Source organism: Myotis brandtii, unplaced genomic scaffold (assembly GCF_000412655.1).
Source record: "Myotis brandtii unplaced genomic scaffold, ASM41265v1 scaffold550, whole genome shotgun sequence".
Taxonomy (NCBI): domain Eukaryota; kingdom Metazoa; phylum Chordata; class Mammalia; order Chiroptera; family Vespertilionidae; genus Myotis; species Myotis brandtii.
In genome coordinates, this window is record NW_005370043.1 from 1,844,576 (window position 1) to 1,857,966 (window position 13,391).

A 13,391-nucleotide genomic window follows, 5' to 3' on the forward strand; every position below is an offset into this window, starting at 1 on the left:
GGGGGGAGACATCAACCAAAGGACTTGTATGCATGCATATAAGCATAAACGATGGACGCATACACCAGGGGGATGTGGGCATGAACAGGGGTGGGGGGGCAATGGGGGGTAAGGACACATATGTAATGCCTTATTCAATTAAGAAAGAAAAAGAAAAAAATTATCAACTTAAAAATTAGCCCACTATATTTGGTCAAATATTTAATTAACTCACCCCTAATGCCTTGGCAGGGCCAGATCAAATTATTTTGAGGGCCTTATACAGCCCACGGCCAGATGTTCCCCACCTCTACTCTAGAGGAAGTGAGAAATTAGAATTTTCCCCACTAATGACCAAGGTGGTCCATACAAAATGAAGCAATGGCTATGGGTTTCTTATGGTGCAGAGTCTTTGGAGCCAGACTGCAGAAGTTATACGTATGACTCTACCAGGTGCCAGATGTGTGGCCTTGGGGGCAATCTCTCAACCTTTCTGTGCCTCGTGTGTCCTGCCTATAAAGGAGAAAGGTAATAACTCTTAATCACATAGGGCTGAGACAATGACTCAATATGATTATATATCGTACTGAATATATATATATATGAAATTACTAAAAATCATATATATATATATAATTTAGAGCAATGTCTCACACCCTGTAAATGATCAAGAAATGGAAGATAATCAGAAGATCAGGAAAAATGAACATCCTTACCAAAGAAGTATCTAAAAATGTGCTCTATGAGGTTTGTTCCCCCCCGCACAGCTAATAGCTTGAACAGATCCATCCAAATCTGCTTATCATTCAAGCCATTTTACAGTTAAGTAAACCAGACTTGCATCCAGTCAGTCATAAAATTAAATTACAGAGAAAGTTCGCCTTGAAAGGGCAGGACCCAGAGGCCAACAAAGAAGCAACCCTTTCCATCTTATTTATTATTTATTTATCTGAGGGACATGTCCATTCCCTGGATCTCTGGGCACAAGAAACAATCAAGAATGCATGCAACAACTTCCTAAAGGGACACAAATCTGAACTCCACCAAAGCAGCTTCTCACTTAGGTCATGTCAGAGTGTCATTCATCATTAGGCAGAGTGCTCCCAGGCACCATAACCCTCAAAAGTAATTAACCCTCTAGTAAAATGTCACTACTGTCTATAGTAAGGGAAATGCCTCAGTGGTCTCATCTGTAAAATGAACATTCTGGACAAGATAATCCAGTGCTAACATTCTATGAAGTTAAGTTTGTGTCCTTTTACCCAAATTGCACCACCTCCTCAAGTAAATCGCTGGTCATTCCATGCCCCCGCCCCACCCATCTGATGAGCTATTGTTCACTGAGTGTCAACCAACACCCCTTGAGGTCTATGGGTGATAAAGCACAGTGCCAGGCACACGGGAAGTGCTCAATAAAGGATGGCTGTGATTAGAATAAAATCAGGGTTCCATCTTTTGCATTTTAATCCTTGCTCAAGGAGGTGTTTTCACTGACTTCAGAGAAAGGGAGGAGAGAGAGAAACATTGCCTAAGTGCCCCAGCCAGGGATTGAACCTGAAACTCAGGTATGTGCCTGGACCAGGAATCAAACCTGAGACCCTTTGGAGCATGGATCACATTCCAACCCACTGAGCCACTCCAGCCAGGGCCAGGGCACCATCTTTTAAGTGAACCACAGTGTGACCTGATCATGTCATCTAGTTACTGGACATCAACTGGAATGGCAGTAGGTGGGTGGAATGGGCAAGTCCAAATGGGAACTTGGTTGAGAAAGTGGTCCTCTCCTCGTTCTTTCTAAAGTTGGATTGGCAATTTGCCATGCATGTGAGAAGCTACGTGAGAAAGAGACTGAAAGAAGGGATCTACTGGTTGGAGGTCTTCAGGACCTATCGGAAACCTCATCTCTTGACATTTCAGCTATAGCTGAAATTCCTGGCACACGGGATGGCCATCGGTTCCTGGAACACTCTGGCAGCTCCCACCTCAAGGGTGTGCAGAGTCAGCTTTTCTGCTGCAGGCCAGGGCTTCCTCAGAAAACAAGTCAAGCACCCTCTGCTTTTAGAAGCAGCCGAATGGCCCCAATGCAACTTTCAACCAGTAGGGAATGGGAGTCAATGAAGTGTCCCAGCCTCCCTTCCTTTGACAGGACAATTCTGCAATAGTTTCAATGTGGTTCCTCAGAGGAACTCTAGTGACATTGGGATTCATATGTTCACAGCTTTGACCAGCTCTCTCTCTCTCTCTCTTTCTCTCTTCCCCCCTCCCCTCTCTCTCTTTACTGGCTTTTCCTCACCTGCCTCACTCCTGAATTTACCTCTCAAACTACCAGGACCCAAGCCCTTGTCTCAGTCTCCAATTTGGGAACCCAAACTGAAACCCCTGACCACTGCAAAGTCTTGTTCAGAGTCCCATAGCATCTGTACGGAATCACAGCCCTTGTCACAATGCACTGTGATTACAGAACTAGGAGGTTCACCAAGGCCAGGATCAAGTCCATCTCATTCACTCTGGAGCCCCAGGTGCCTTGGCACATAGGAAGCACTCTGTAACTGTTAGTGCAGCAGGTGCCAGCAATACATCTGCTGCCTGGGCATCAGGGGGTCAGGAGGCAACCCCTGGCCTTTTCAACAATTCAGAGAAGTCCTTTTCTGTTTTAGAAAGGCTTGTAAATAAGTTAAGACTGAGTCATTAGCAGCAGGGGAAAAGACATCTAAAGAAGGTCCATCTTCCCCTAAGCTCACCCACCACTGTACCACCACACACCCCAGGCTTCTCTGCTCCATGCTTGCCTCCCGGGAGGAACTCAGCCTCATCTACCTCTGACTGCCCATCCCCGCACATCATCTGCAGCCTCCTCCTCCTTCTCCTTCCACATCTCCTCTTTCCCTTTTTGTTCTGGTGCTCTGTATTCTATCAAGGAATCATAGCAAAGGACTAGATCAAAGAAAAGTAATTCGAACAAGTAAAGCTGATTGTGCTACTGCTGTTCCTCTAAATCTCTCTCTCCCCCAGGCTTAAAGCTAGAGGTTGCAAATTAGCCTCCTGGGGCTCAAGGGTGGTTGGTGGATGTGTTCTGAGAAGCCATGCAATGCTCCTAAAGTTGCCAATATTTAAAACTCCACATTCCCAGCTACTCTTGAAAAATTAAAGATTTGGTAACATGGGCCCACACTGGGGTGGGGTTAACGGCAGTCCCCTATGTGCTGCAGTCCCCACCACTCTCTGTTGCCCCTGACTCTGAGACTCCATTTATGATCGTGATGTACAGTTTACTTTGTTCTTTCTTGTCACCTGCCTGGCCCTGGGGGGCGGGAGGGGGAGTGTATCTGAGCTTGCGACGGCATATTTAAACACTTGGAAAAAACCAAGTCCCAGCTGCTATGATTGTTCCGTGTGTTTTAAGTGCCTCTGGCAAGAGGTTAGACTAGAGCTTCCTACTCTAATGCTATCAGGCCTTATGCCATTTTTTGGAACCAGATCTTGATGATGATGGTGATGATGATGATGATGGGTAATGGATAGCAGTTACTCTTGTACATATGTCTGCTTAATTCTACAGGTGCTTTTTTTTCATGAAATCATTAATGCCGAGGGATTCAGAAGGGATGGGGAATAAATGGGACAAAAACAGAAAGGAGAGGCCAGCAGGAGGCACATCTCAGCTATGCTTGCATTGCCCTTGCTTCCTTCAAAGGGCAAGGAGACTGGTGAGCAAAAGAAAAGAAACTCTTCCCATCCACACCTTAGATTCTAATTCTGGCAAGCGTACAGACTTCTTCATCTTACCTCTGAAGCTATCAAGTCAAGTTCAAGAACCATGTCACGTTAACCCCGCGCAAGGGAAGGACTTTGGGAGCACCACACGAGTCAGCCTGCCTCAGTATGCAAAAAGGACGCTGACCGTTTGAATCACGTTTACAGATCTATAAACCAACCCACAGTAAATTCCAGACTCCTGCAGAGCTAGAAGTTAATGACAAAAAATGCAAAAGGCAACAGGAAGAACCATTTCCGTGACCTCTCAGAGCTCAAAGACAGAATGTAAACGACTGTGAGACATATCACTTACTGAAGGGCTGATATTCTTCCAATATTTAACTAATCACTAAACCAATATTTACCTGTGTGCAAGGACCTAGGGATGAAGTGATCATCAAGGCAGACACAGGAACTGCCTTTGTGAGTGGTCTATCGGGAAAGAATAATTAAACACACAATTATAATTATTTCATTCATTACAAGTGTGATGAGTGGCATATAAGAAAAGACAATATATGGGAACATTTCCAAAGAGCCCTCGCCCACCCCTCTACCCCAAGGAAAAAGCATTTAAGCTAAGACTTAAAGGGTGAGTCGAAGTTGCCCAGGCACAGAGCCTGTCCATCTTTATTGAGCACTTACTATGTGCCTGGTACTGCACCAAGCACTGGGGTTAGAGAGAGAAATTATCAACAGATTTTCCTCAAAAAACTCAGTCTCTGGGGGTAAATAGGCTTCAATCAGATCTCCTGGTGGGAAATGATGGGATCATTTTTAAATTGTTCTGATACTCAGAAGAATTCAACCAAAAATCTTCCTAACTGCAAAATGTTCTACTGTGAGTGCAGAGAATTTCTCTAATAATTTGATAAAACAGATGAAAATGAGAAACTGTCAAATCCCGTGGAACACCTGAGGCTTCACCAAGATAACAAGGCTTGTTGTCTGGGGATGTACAAGCCATCCAACCGTCCAAGAGAAAGGTTAAACGAGGACTTGAATAAAGGAAGTGAGGAGGATATTAAACTTTGGAGGCCTGCAAAAAACTGCGTGGTGATTAGTAATATTAATAATCATCTATAATAATAAAAGTGTAATATGCAAATTGACCAAACAGTCAAACAGTGGAACGACCATCCAGACAACCACACTCTGACACCCACTGGCACCAGGCCAACCAAGGCGGTGCGATGCAATTGGTCGAGGGCCCCACCATCACCTCATGATTGCCCCGCAAAGGAAGGCCCAGGCCACAGGCCAATCAATCGGGGGCTCCACGATCGCCCCAAACAGGGAGGTCCAGGCTACCCCCCGGCAGTGCTGCGGTGGGTGGGCAGAGCCTCCCTCTGTGGGGGCAATCCATCGTGGAGCCCTGACTGGGTGAGCAGGGCCTACCTCTTTGGGGCGATCAATCTCCCCGCAGTGGGAGGCCCAGGATACCTGGCCGGCGGCACTGCAGTGGGTGGTGGGGTCTCCCTCTGTGGGGCAATCCATCGCAGGGCTCCCAGACTGCAAGAGTGCACAGGCTGGGCTGAGGGACCTCGCCCCCAGTGCACAAATTTCATGCACTGGGTCTCTAGTCATCATAATAATGTTAATGATATCTAAACACTGTGACAAACCTTATATGTACTTAATTAACATATTTAATTCTGCAGGTGGGTGGGACTATTTTTCCCATTTTGTGGATGAGGAAACTAGCGATTACAGTAAACAAGAAATTTCTGTTTATGGCAGTGTGGCAGACTAAGTAACCTGAAAACTAAAGTCTACAAAGCATTACACATGCTAAATAGAATGACACATCTGTTTCATCACAAAATGGAGAGAGCAAGTAATTTGATCCTCAAAGTATCAAAATCAAAGAGTGAACTGTATATTGGAGCCATCAATAGATATTGCAGCTATCCCTTGGGGGCTGACTGGGACAAGTGGCTGTACTCACTGAGCAAAGAGCTTGGATTTTGATGGCCACAGGAGGATAAAAGATGAGGTGGTGGGCCTGTGTGGAGTGGGTAGTCAGTACTGAGACTCCTCTACATAAAGTTGGGAGCTTAAAGGAGTTACAGCCTCAGTACAAAAAGAGACAATAGATAGAAATCCACCCACTGGGACAGAAAGACCATAAAGAAACCTATCTCTCCTAGGCTCTGGGTGGGGTGGGGGGCAATGGCTACTCAGAGTATTTGTATCCATGGATCTTCCATCACAAGAGTTTGGGGTTCTAATATTCATTTACGGAGTGGTCCAGGAAGCCCAAAAATGAGAACTTAACCTAAAAAATTATCTTAAGCAAGAGATATATCCTAGGTCCCTAGTAGAACCAAATGAAAAGACATACCTTTACCCTGGACCATTGCAAGTCCCACAAATAAAGCCTTTCTGAAAACTAGTCTACAATCCAAAATCATAACATAATAGGAAAAAGGTCCATCACAAATAAAAATCAGCAATCACAATAAACAATAGGAAGACCTCCAAGTAATAGAATAATCTAATAAAAACTATAAAATATTTAAATCAATTGAAAACATAAATGAATTAATAAAGCATAAGATCAAGACACTATCAACAAAGATTTGTGAAAAAGAATCTCTAGAAAATAAAAAGAAAATTATTGAAAATAAAATCTTGGCCCAGCCAGTGTGGCACAGTGGTTGAGCGTCAACCTATGAACCAAGAGGTCATGGTTCGATTCCCGGTCAGGGAATATGCCTGGGTCGCAGGTTTGATCCCCAGTTTGGGGCGTACAGGAGGTAGCCAATCGATGATTCTCTCTCATCATTGATGTTTCTATCTCTCTCTCTCTCCCTCTCCCTTCCTCTCTGAAACCAATAAAAATATTTTTAAAAGATTTTAAATAAAAATAAAATTATAGAAAAAGTATGTTTAAAAAACCTGGGCTATATTAATACAAGGCAATTTTGTAAGTAAAAGCGTTAAGAATTAAGGAAGATTCTTGCATAATATTAAAGAAACAATTCATCAGGAAGAGATAAAAACCATATACACCTTTTACTCACCTTATAAACATAATCTAAAATGTACTTAAAACAAAATAAAATGACAGAACTATAAGGAGAAACAGACAAGTCTCCAAACATTTTTTCAGTGATTAAGGAGACAAAAAATTAGGAAAGAGCAAGGTTGATCTGATGAACATCATATCGATTCCTGACTCTTGAACATTTAGAGAGTACACATCCTTTTCAAGCTCACAGGCATCAGTTATAAAACCTGTCCACTTAGTTGATCGCACAGCAAGTCTCAACAAATTAGAGACCACAATGCATAAAAGTGAGAAATCAATAATAAAAAACAACTTAAATAGAGAGATTTGAAGATGGCAGCGTAGGTAGAGAGATTAAACAAAGATCTTATATGCATATATGCATTACCTATGGACACAGACAACAGGGTGGCAAAGGCCTGTGGCAGGGCAGGAACCAGATGGAGGGGGGCAATGGGGGAGGGGGAAGAGGGACATCTGTAATAATCTCAATAATAAAGATTAAAAAATAAAAAACACTTAAATACATATTCTAGTATATTTAGAAATTAAAAGTTGTGGAGGTTTTTTTTTTGTTACCATGGGAAAAATAGTAAATATTTTTTAAGAGTTACTCAAGTCATATTTAGAACAAAAAGAAAATACCACGTTTCAAAACATATGGGAAGGAACTAAAGAAATTAAAGGACATTTTATAGCTGTAAATGCTTATATTAGAAAGGTAGATTGAACATTAATGAGGTGAGCATCAATATTAAGTAGAAATGGAACAGAATAAACCCCAAGTACATAGAAGGAAGAAAGTAATAAAGTTAGAGCAGTCAAGGAAATATGAAACAGACTTATAATAGAGAGGTTTGGCAAAACACAAAATCTGGTTCTTTTTAAATCTAACAAAGTGATAATAGCTGGAGAGGCAGGTGGTGAAGTGGTAGAAAGCATGGGCTCTGGAACTGACTGCCTGGTTGGAGTCCCCACTCTGCCACTTACTAGCCGCACGGCCTTGGGCATGTGACTCACGCCCGGCAACGGTGGAATCACAGCTCAAACCGTGGGCTGCTGGACCCCAGTGCCCAGGCACTGATTGGTTATTCTTATGACAGGATTTCTAAGTAGTGGACTCTGATGAAAGTGCCTTCCTCCCATAATGAAACTGAGGATTATTATCCCAATTTAACAGATGGAGTAACTGAGGTTTGAAGGATTTATGTAATTCTCCCCAAGTCATGAGATAAAGAATTGGAGTGGACTCAAGACGAGATCTTCCCTGAAGTTGGTCCTCTTAACTATCATGTTCATCTATAAGAGAATAGGAACATCTCTGTTGACCACTCAGCAGAGCAATACTCTGGAAAGCTACTTGCTGTATATCCAACTTCAGGGAAGATGTCTTTTTTAAGGTAGAATGTAAAGGGAAGGGGCAAATGCCCCTTGTTCGTATACAGAATTTTCTACTCTTTCTTACGATAAACCCAGTGGTTAAGATTATGTGCTTTGGAATTAGAAATATTAAGGATAATTGCTAATACTTATTAGACACTTACTATATGCCAAGCATAATGCTAAGCTCTTTCAATCTTCACAACATTCCTTTTCACATCTATTATTACCCCGTAATACTAAGAACCTCAGGTGCAGAGAAGTTAACCTCACACGGCTACAAATTGGCAGAGGCAGGATTCCATCCCAGGCCATCTAACACCAGAGCTTACAGTCTTCTCCACACTAAACTCCTGGGACCCAACTTCCTCATCCCATTGATTGGAGATGACAGCACCCACCCTCATGACCTCCGAGGAGGAACTGAGACAAGGTAGGTAAAGCCACCAGCACAGTATCTGGCAGGATGATGATAATGGTGCTGACGGTGATGACAGCAGGTACTTGCAAAGATCTAAGCCTAAAAGGATGGTGCCATTCCTGATTGCTCCAGAATAACTAACTGCCTAAAACCCTCAAAAAGAAATCTTTCTTTCCATTTCACTCCCACAAATCTTCAAGAGGACATACTGTGCTTTATGTGAAAGCTCATTTTCAAAATCAAAATCATGGCATTGCACATTACGTGAGGATATGAGGAAAAGTATTTAAATGAATCTAACAAAGAGAACGGTAGAGAAGTTGGAGGGGGGGAGGGAGCGCACATTGCCCAATGCAATAACTCTGGCCTTGAACCTGTTTTCCAGAATTCTTGAAATATCAGTGATGGCAGAATAAACGACCAATTAATCAGGTTGTTTGTTCTCTGTGTGTGAGTCGCTGTTGCCATCTACAGTTAAAAATGGGGCATGCAACCCTGCCAAAGAATCCTAAAAAAACACAGTCCTGGAGGGGGCGGTGTTCAGAAAACGTGCTTGTTCAATGAGAACAGAAAGGGAAAATGCTACCTGGAGGAGCAGCTCTTTCTCCACCACCTCTTCTGTCTTGCTGATGAGACGCTTCTGCAGGGTGTGAATTTTCTCTATCAGCTCATAGGTAGTGGGGTCACTGGCCTGTTCAAGGGAACAAAATAAAAGATGTTGAGACACTATCATTTGAGGTCCCTTTGCAAACGAATTACTGTTTTATTGAAATCTACTGCACACCTGCAGACCCAGTACAGAGAGATGGGTATGTAACAGATGAGATGGTCATCGAAACAGACTGATGTTTGGCTAATGTCTTATCTACTGACTCTGCTTGGCCAAGAGATGGAAAGTGAATATGTTTGCTCCACCAAGGAAACTACTACTACTGATAACAACAGCAATAATGATAGCTACTGTGCATGATACCTGATTCTTTGTCACCAACCAGACACCATGCTAAGTGCTTTTCCTCCATTATCCAATTTTAGCCACACAACAGCCCTACGAGGTAGCATGAGTCTTCCCCTTTTACAGATGAGACAAGTGAAACTCAAAGCATTAAGTTATTCACCCACACAGGTAAGGGTCGGAGCTGGAATCAAGCCCAGATAGCCAGGCTCTAATTACTATGCTCTGAGGTTTCCCCTCCCGTCACCTCTGTTTCCATGGGAATGAGACGGGGTTCCCTAATTCATTCAGCCTCAGGGTTCTCCTTTGATACTGTCAACAAGGAGATGCCTTACAGCTTATGATGGGGAAGCTTTCTAGGATGTGGACTTCTGCTAATAACTGACAACAGAACACGTCCATGGCATTTCGCTCGCAAACAGTGTTATCAATCCATAAAGGTTTGATGCACCTTCAGTAACTATCTGTGTACAATTCAAACAAGATCTACACTTATAAATTGATATTCTGTCCTCTAGACTTTGAGCCAAAGCTTCCCTTTCAACTGTATTGACATTTGGAATTAATCTAACAGCTAAATCTTTTCAACTGCCTCCCACAATCTCTGTTTTCTAATTTTTAAAATAGAAATTGACATGGAATTGGAAACTTTAAAGCTCTGCTTGCAAACACGTGGAGTAAACTAATGTGACAGTAAATGGATTTTAAATCTTCAGCTCCACTTCCCTACACATCCATATTACGGTTAGTTCAGTAAACTACACCACTCTTGGCATTTGAAGAGGAATAAATGAGGGTCCAAAAGAGTGGGGGGAAAGAGATTCCATTAACTCTGGCTTTCCTTACAAAATACTAAGCAGTGCCGAGTGATAGCCATACGCTGGGACTGCATTTGGCACACACTTTCACTTGGCAAGACTGGATGTTGTTCAAATCCAGGCCTCATGTTTATATAACAATTTATAATGCATTATCCTTAATGCCTTTCTTCATTAAGAAGGATAACTAAAAATGAAAAACCAAAAAACACCTTGGCTGTTTTTTACCCTTGCCCTGCTTTCTCTGAAAACACATACTCTCCCAATATCCTAATTGTTCCATTAGTCGAAGCCCCTACTGGTGCCCACATTGCTGGGCACAACAAGAGGATATGGCCACCTTTTATTGAATAAGCAGAGACTGGTTTCAACTGTTACCTGCGGTGCTGGTGGTAATGTCTATCAGAAAGTCATAAAATAAAATAGGAGGTTTACAGGCATACCTCAGAGATATTGCGGGTCCAGTTCCAGAATAAACCGTGTATCACAAATAAAGCAAGCAAGTCATGATCTTTTTGCTGGTGGATGGGTTTGCCTTCAGTGTGTTAAAAAAAAAAATCAACACTGGTGAAGAGCAATAAAATGAGGTATGCCTCTATTATTCATCGCCTACGAATGGACTTTGTGCTCCCAAGATCCTAAGGGGAAAGGTTTGGCTAACACAATGCTAGTCCCTCAAAAAGAAGGCAATTTCACAAGAGCCTTATTTCCTGCATGAAATAAAAAGATGCAAAGACCAATTGAAACATGGTTGAAGACACTGATGGCCAATGTAACTAGAGGCAACAAACTACCTGAGACTAACAGGCAGCCACGGGATAGCTATTTGAGCAAAAAATGGCAAAAAGAGAAAAACGAATGTCCATTGGTGAAGCCAGTTCACGACTTCCACTAAGTCTTCTTTAGGCAGAAAGAATTGTGTGCAAGACTGTTTAGACCAGTGGTTCTCAACCTTTGGGTCGCAACCCCTTTGGAGGTCGAACGACCCTTTCACAGGGGTCGCCTAAGACCATCGGAAAACACATATATAATTACATATTGTTTTTGTGATTAATCACTATGCTTTCATTATGTTCTATTTGTAACAATGAAAATACATCCTGCATATCAGATATTTACATTACGATTCATAACAGTAGCAAAATTACAGTTATGAAGTAGCAACAAAAATAATTTTATGGTTGGGGGTCACCACAACATGAGGAACTGTATTAAAGGGTTGCGGCATTAGGAAGGTTGAGAACCACTGGGTTAGACAATCCCCAAGTGAACCATCTGCTTCTGGGAACTCCTTCTTCTGGGAACTCAATTTACATCCGATCCAGTCTTACATTTTAGGGAACAATTTGCATAACATTCAATAAGACCACACTTCTTGTTGTGCTTCAGCTATGAAGCCCTGTGGGTAGAAGAAGGGACTTGGGCATGGGAGGAAGGCTCCACCAGGGGTTACCTCGAGCTTCCTCCACCTGTGCACGTTCATGGGGTTCTCCAGCTCCTCCTCCAGCGCTCGGCAGCGTGTCCGCTCCTTTATGAACTCTCTCTGCATGTGAAAAAGCTCCTGCCTGAACAAGGCACACTTCATTTGCAAAGGAATTCTCTACCCATTTGAAAATCATATCTTTATGTGGTTCTACATATATGCTACATCTTATATAAAAAGTTGGAAGGAGACTTCTATGAACACTGAGACCAGACTCCTAACCGGAGCCAGACACAGAGGATACCGATCCTTGCAGAGCTCAAACTTCAGGCTTAGCTTTAAAAAAAAAAAAGTGCCAAAACTTCAGAATCATGATTCTGGACACCCAAGGAATTTAGAAGTATCTGGAAAGAACAGGGAATTACAAAGGATTTCAATATACTTTTTAAAATATATTTTTTATTGATTTCAGAGAGGAAGGGAGAGGGAGAGAGAGATAGAAATATCAATGATGAGAGAGAATCATTAATCAGCTGCCTCCTGCACACTCCCAACTTGGATATGTGACCTTGACTGAAATCGAACCCGGAACACTTCAGTCTGCAGGCTGATGCTCTATCCACTGAGCCAAACCAGCCAGGGCTCAATATACTTTTTAATGTTTCTAAATGTCTTTACAAGTAGCAACAAGAGAACAAGCTACATTCCACCACAAGGTATGGCACCTGACTGCAAGATATTGAGGCTCAGATGATAGCCCGACACCAGGTAGGCCAGGGCATTGCCACCCTAATTGCCCATTAGAATCACCTGGGGAGGTCTGAAAACATGCTTTGCCTGGCCCTTATCCCCAGAGAGATTCTGCTTTACTTGGTCTTGCATGTGGCTTGGATTTTGTAAGTTTTATAATTCTAGTGGTAACTTCAAATATGCAGCCAGGATTGAGAAACACTGAGTTAGGAGTGATGTTTGCTATTATATGGTATTCCATAACTACTTGTACACAGATGGCTGAAAGACTAGCTCTGGCTCAAACTAAAATCTGTGGGATCTCTGGTTAGTAGGCAATGTGCTTCAGGCATCCCCAGTACCCCATGAGTTGGCTACCACCCTATTGAACAGGTCACTTTGTTGTGGGGGTTGGTGGGGGTGGGCAGAGAAGAAGCAAGCACTGGCATTGAAATGGGCAGTAAGGATGGACAACACGGAATTATTATCTGTCCTCTGCTGTGGGTGTGCAGATTACCAATACTAAGCCATCTCTTTTACTTAATTGCTTCATTTAAACCAATAATACAACTTCCCCTCATTAGCAAGGCAAACCATTAGAATTAACTGCATAAGCCTCACTCAGCAGGGAGCTCAGAACAAGCTGCTTGGAATTAAAAGCATATTTTTAACACTTCTATTTTCTAAAGTGCCATCAGAAGAGAAGGGCAAGAGCATTAGCTACTAGACTCTGTGGGAGGCACATTCTGTTTGTTTTCATGTTTAATTTTAACTACAAGTCTAAAGCTCAGAGACGTTAAGTGACTTTCCCAAGGTCACACAGCTTGAGATTAGAATTCATGCCTGCTTGCCTCCAATATCTTTATTAAGTTGTCTTCCCATTGAAAATAAAAATAAAATCTATTATCAACAAACCA

General features: G+C 42.5%; 1 protein-coding gene across 1 annotated transcript in view; it reads right to left on the reverse strand.

Moving 5' to 3' along the window:
* CFAP58 (cilia and flagella associated protein 58) overlaps positions 1–13,391 on the reverse strand; it is an 85,060-nt gene that overhangs the window by 28,269 nt on the left and 43,400 nt on the right. The window contains exons 14-15 of the mRNA XM_014549378.1: positions 11,776–11,887; positions 9,136–9,240 (exon numbers count right to left, since the gene is read on the reverse strand). Of these exons, the coding sequence (XP_014404864.1) occupies positions 9,136–9,240; positions 11,776–11,887 (217 nt within the window). The remainder of the gene's footprint in view (positions 1–9,135; positions 9,241–11,775; positions 11,888–13,391) is intronic.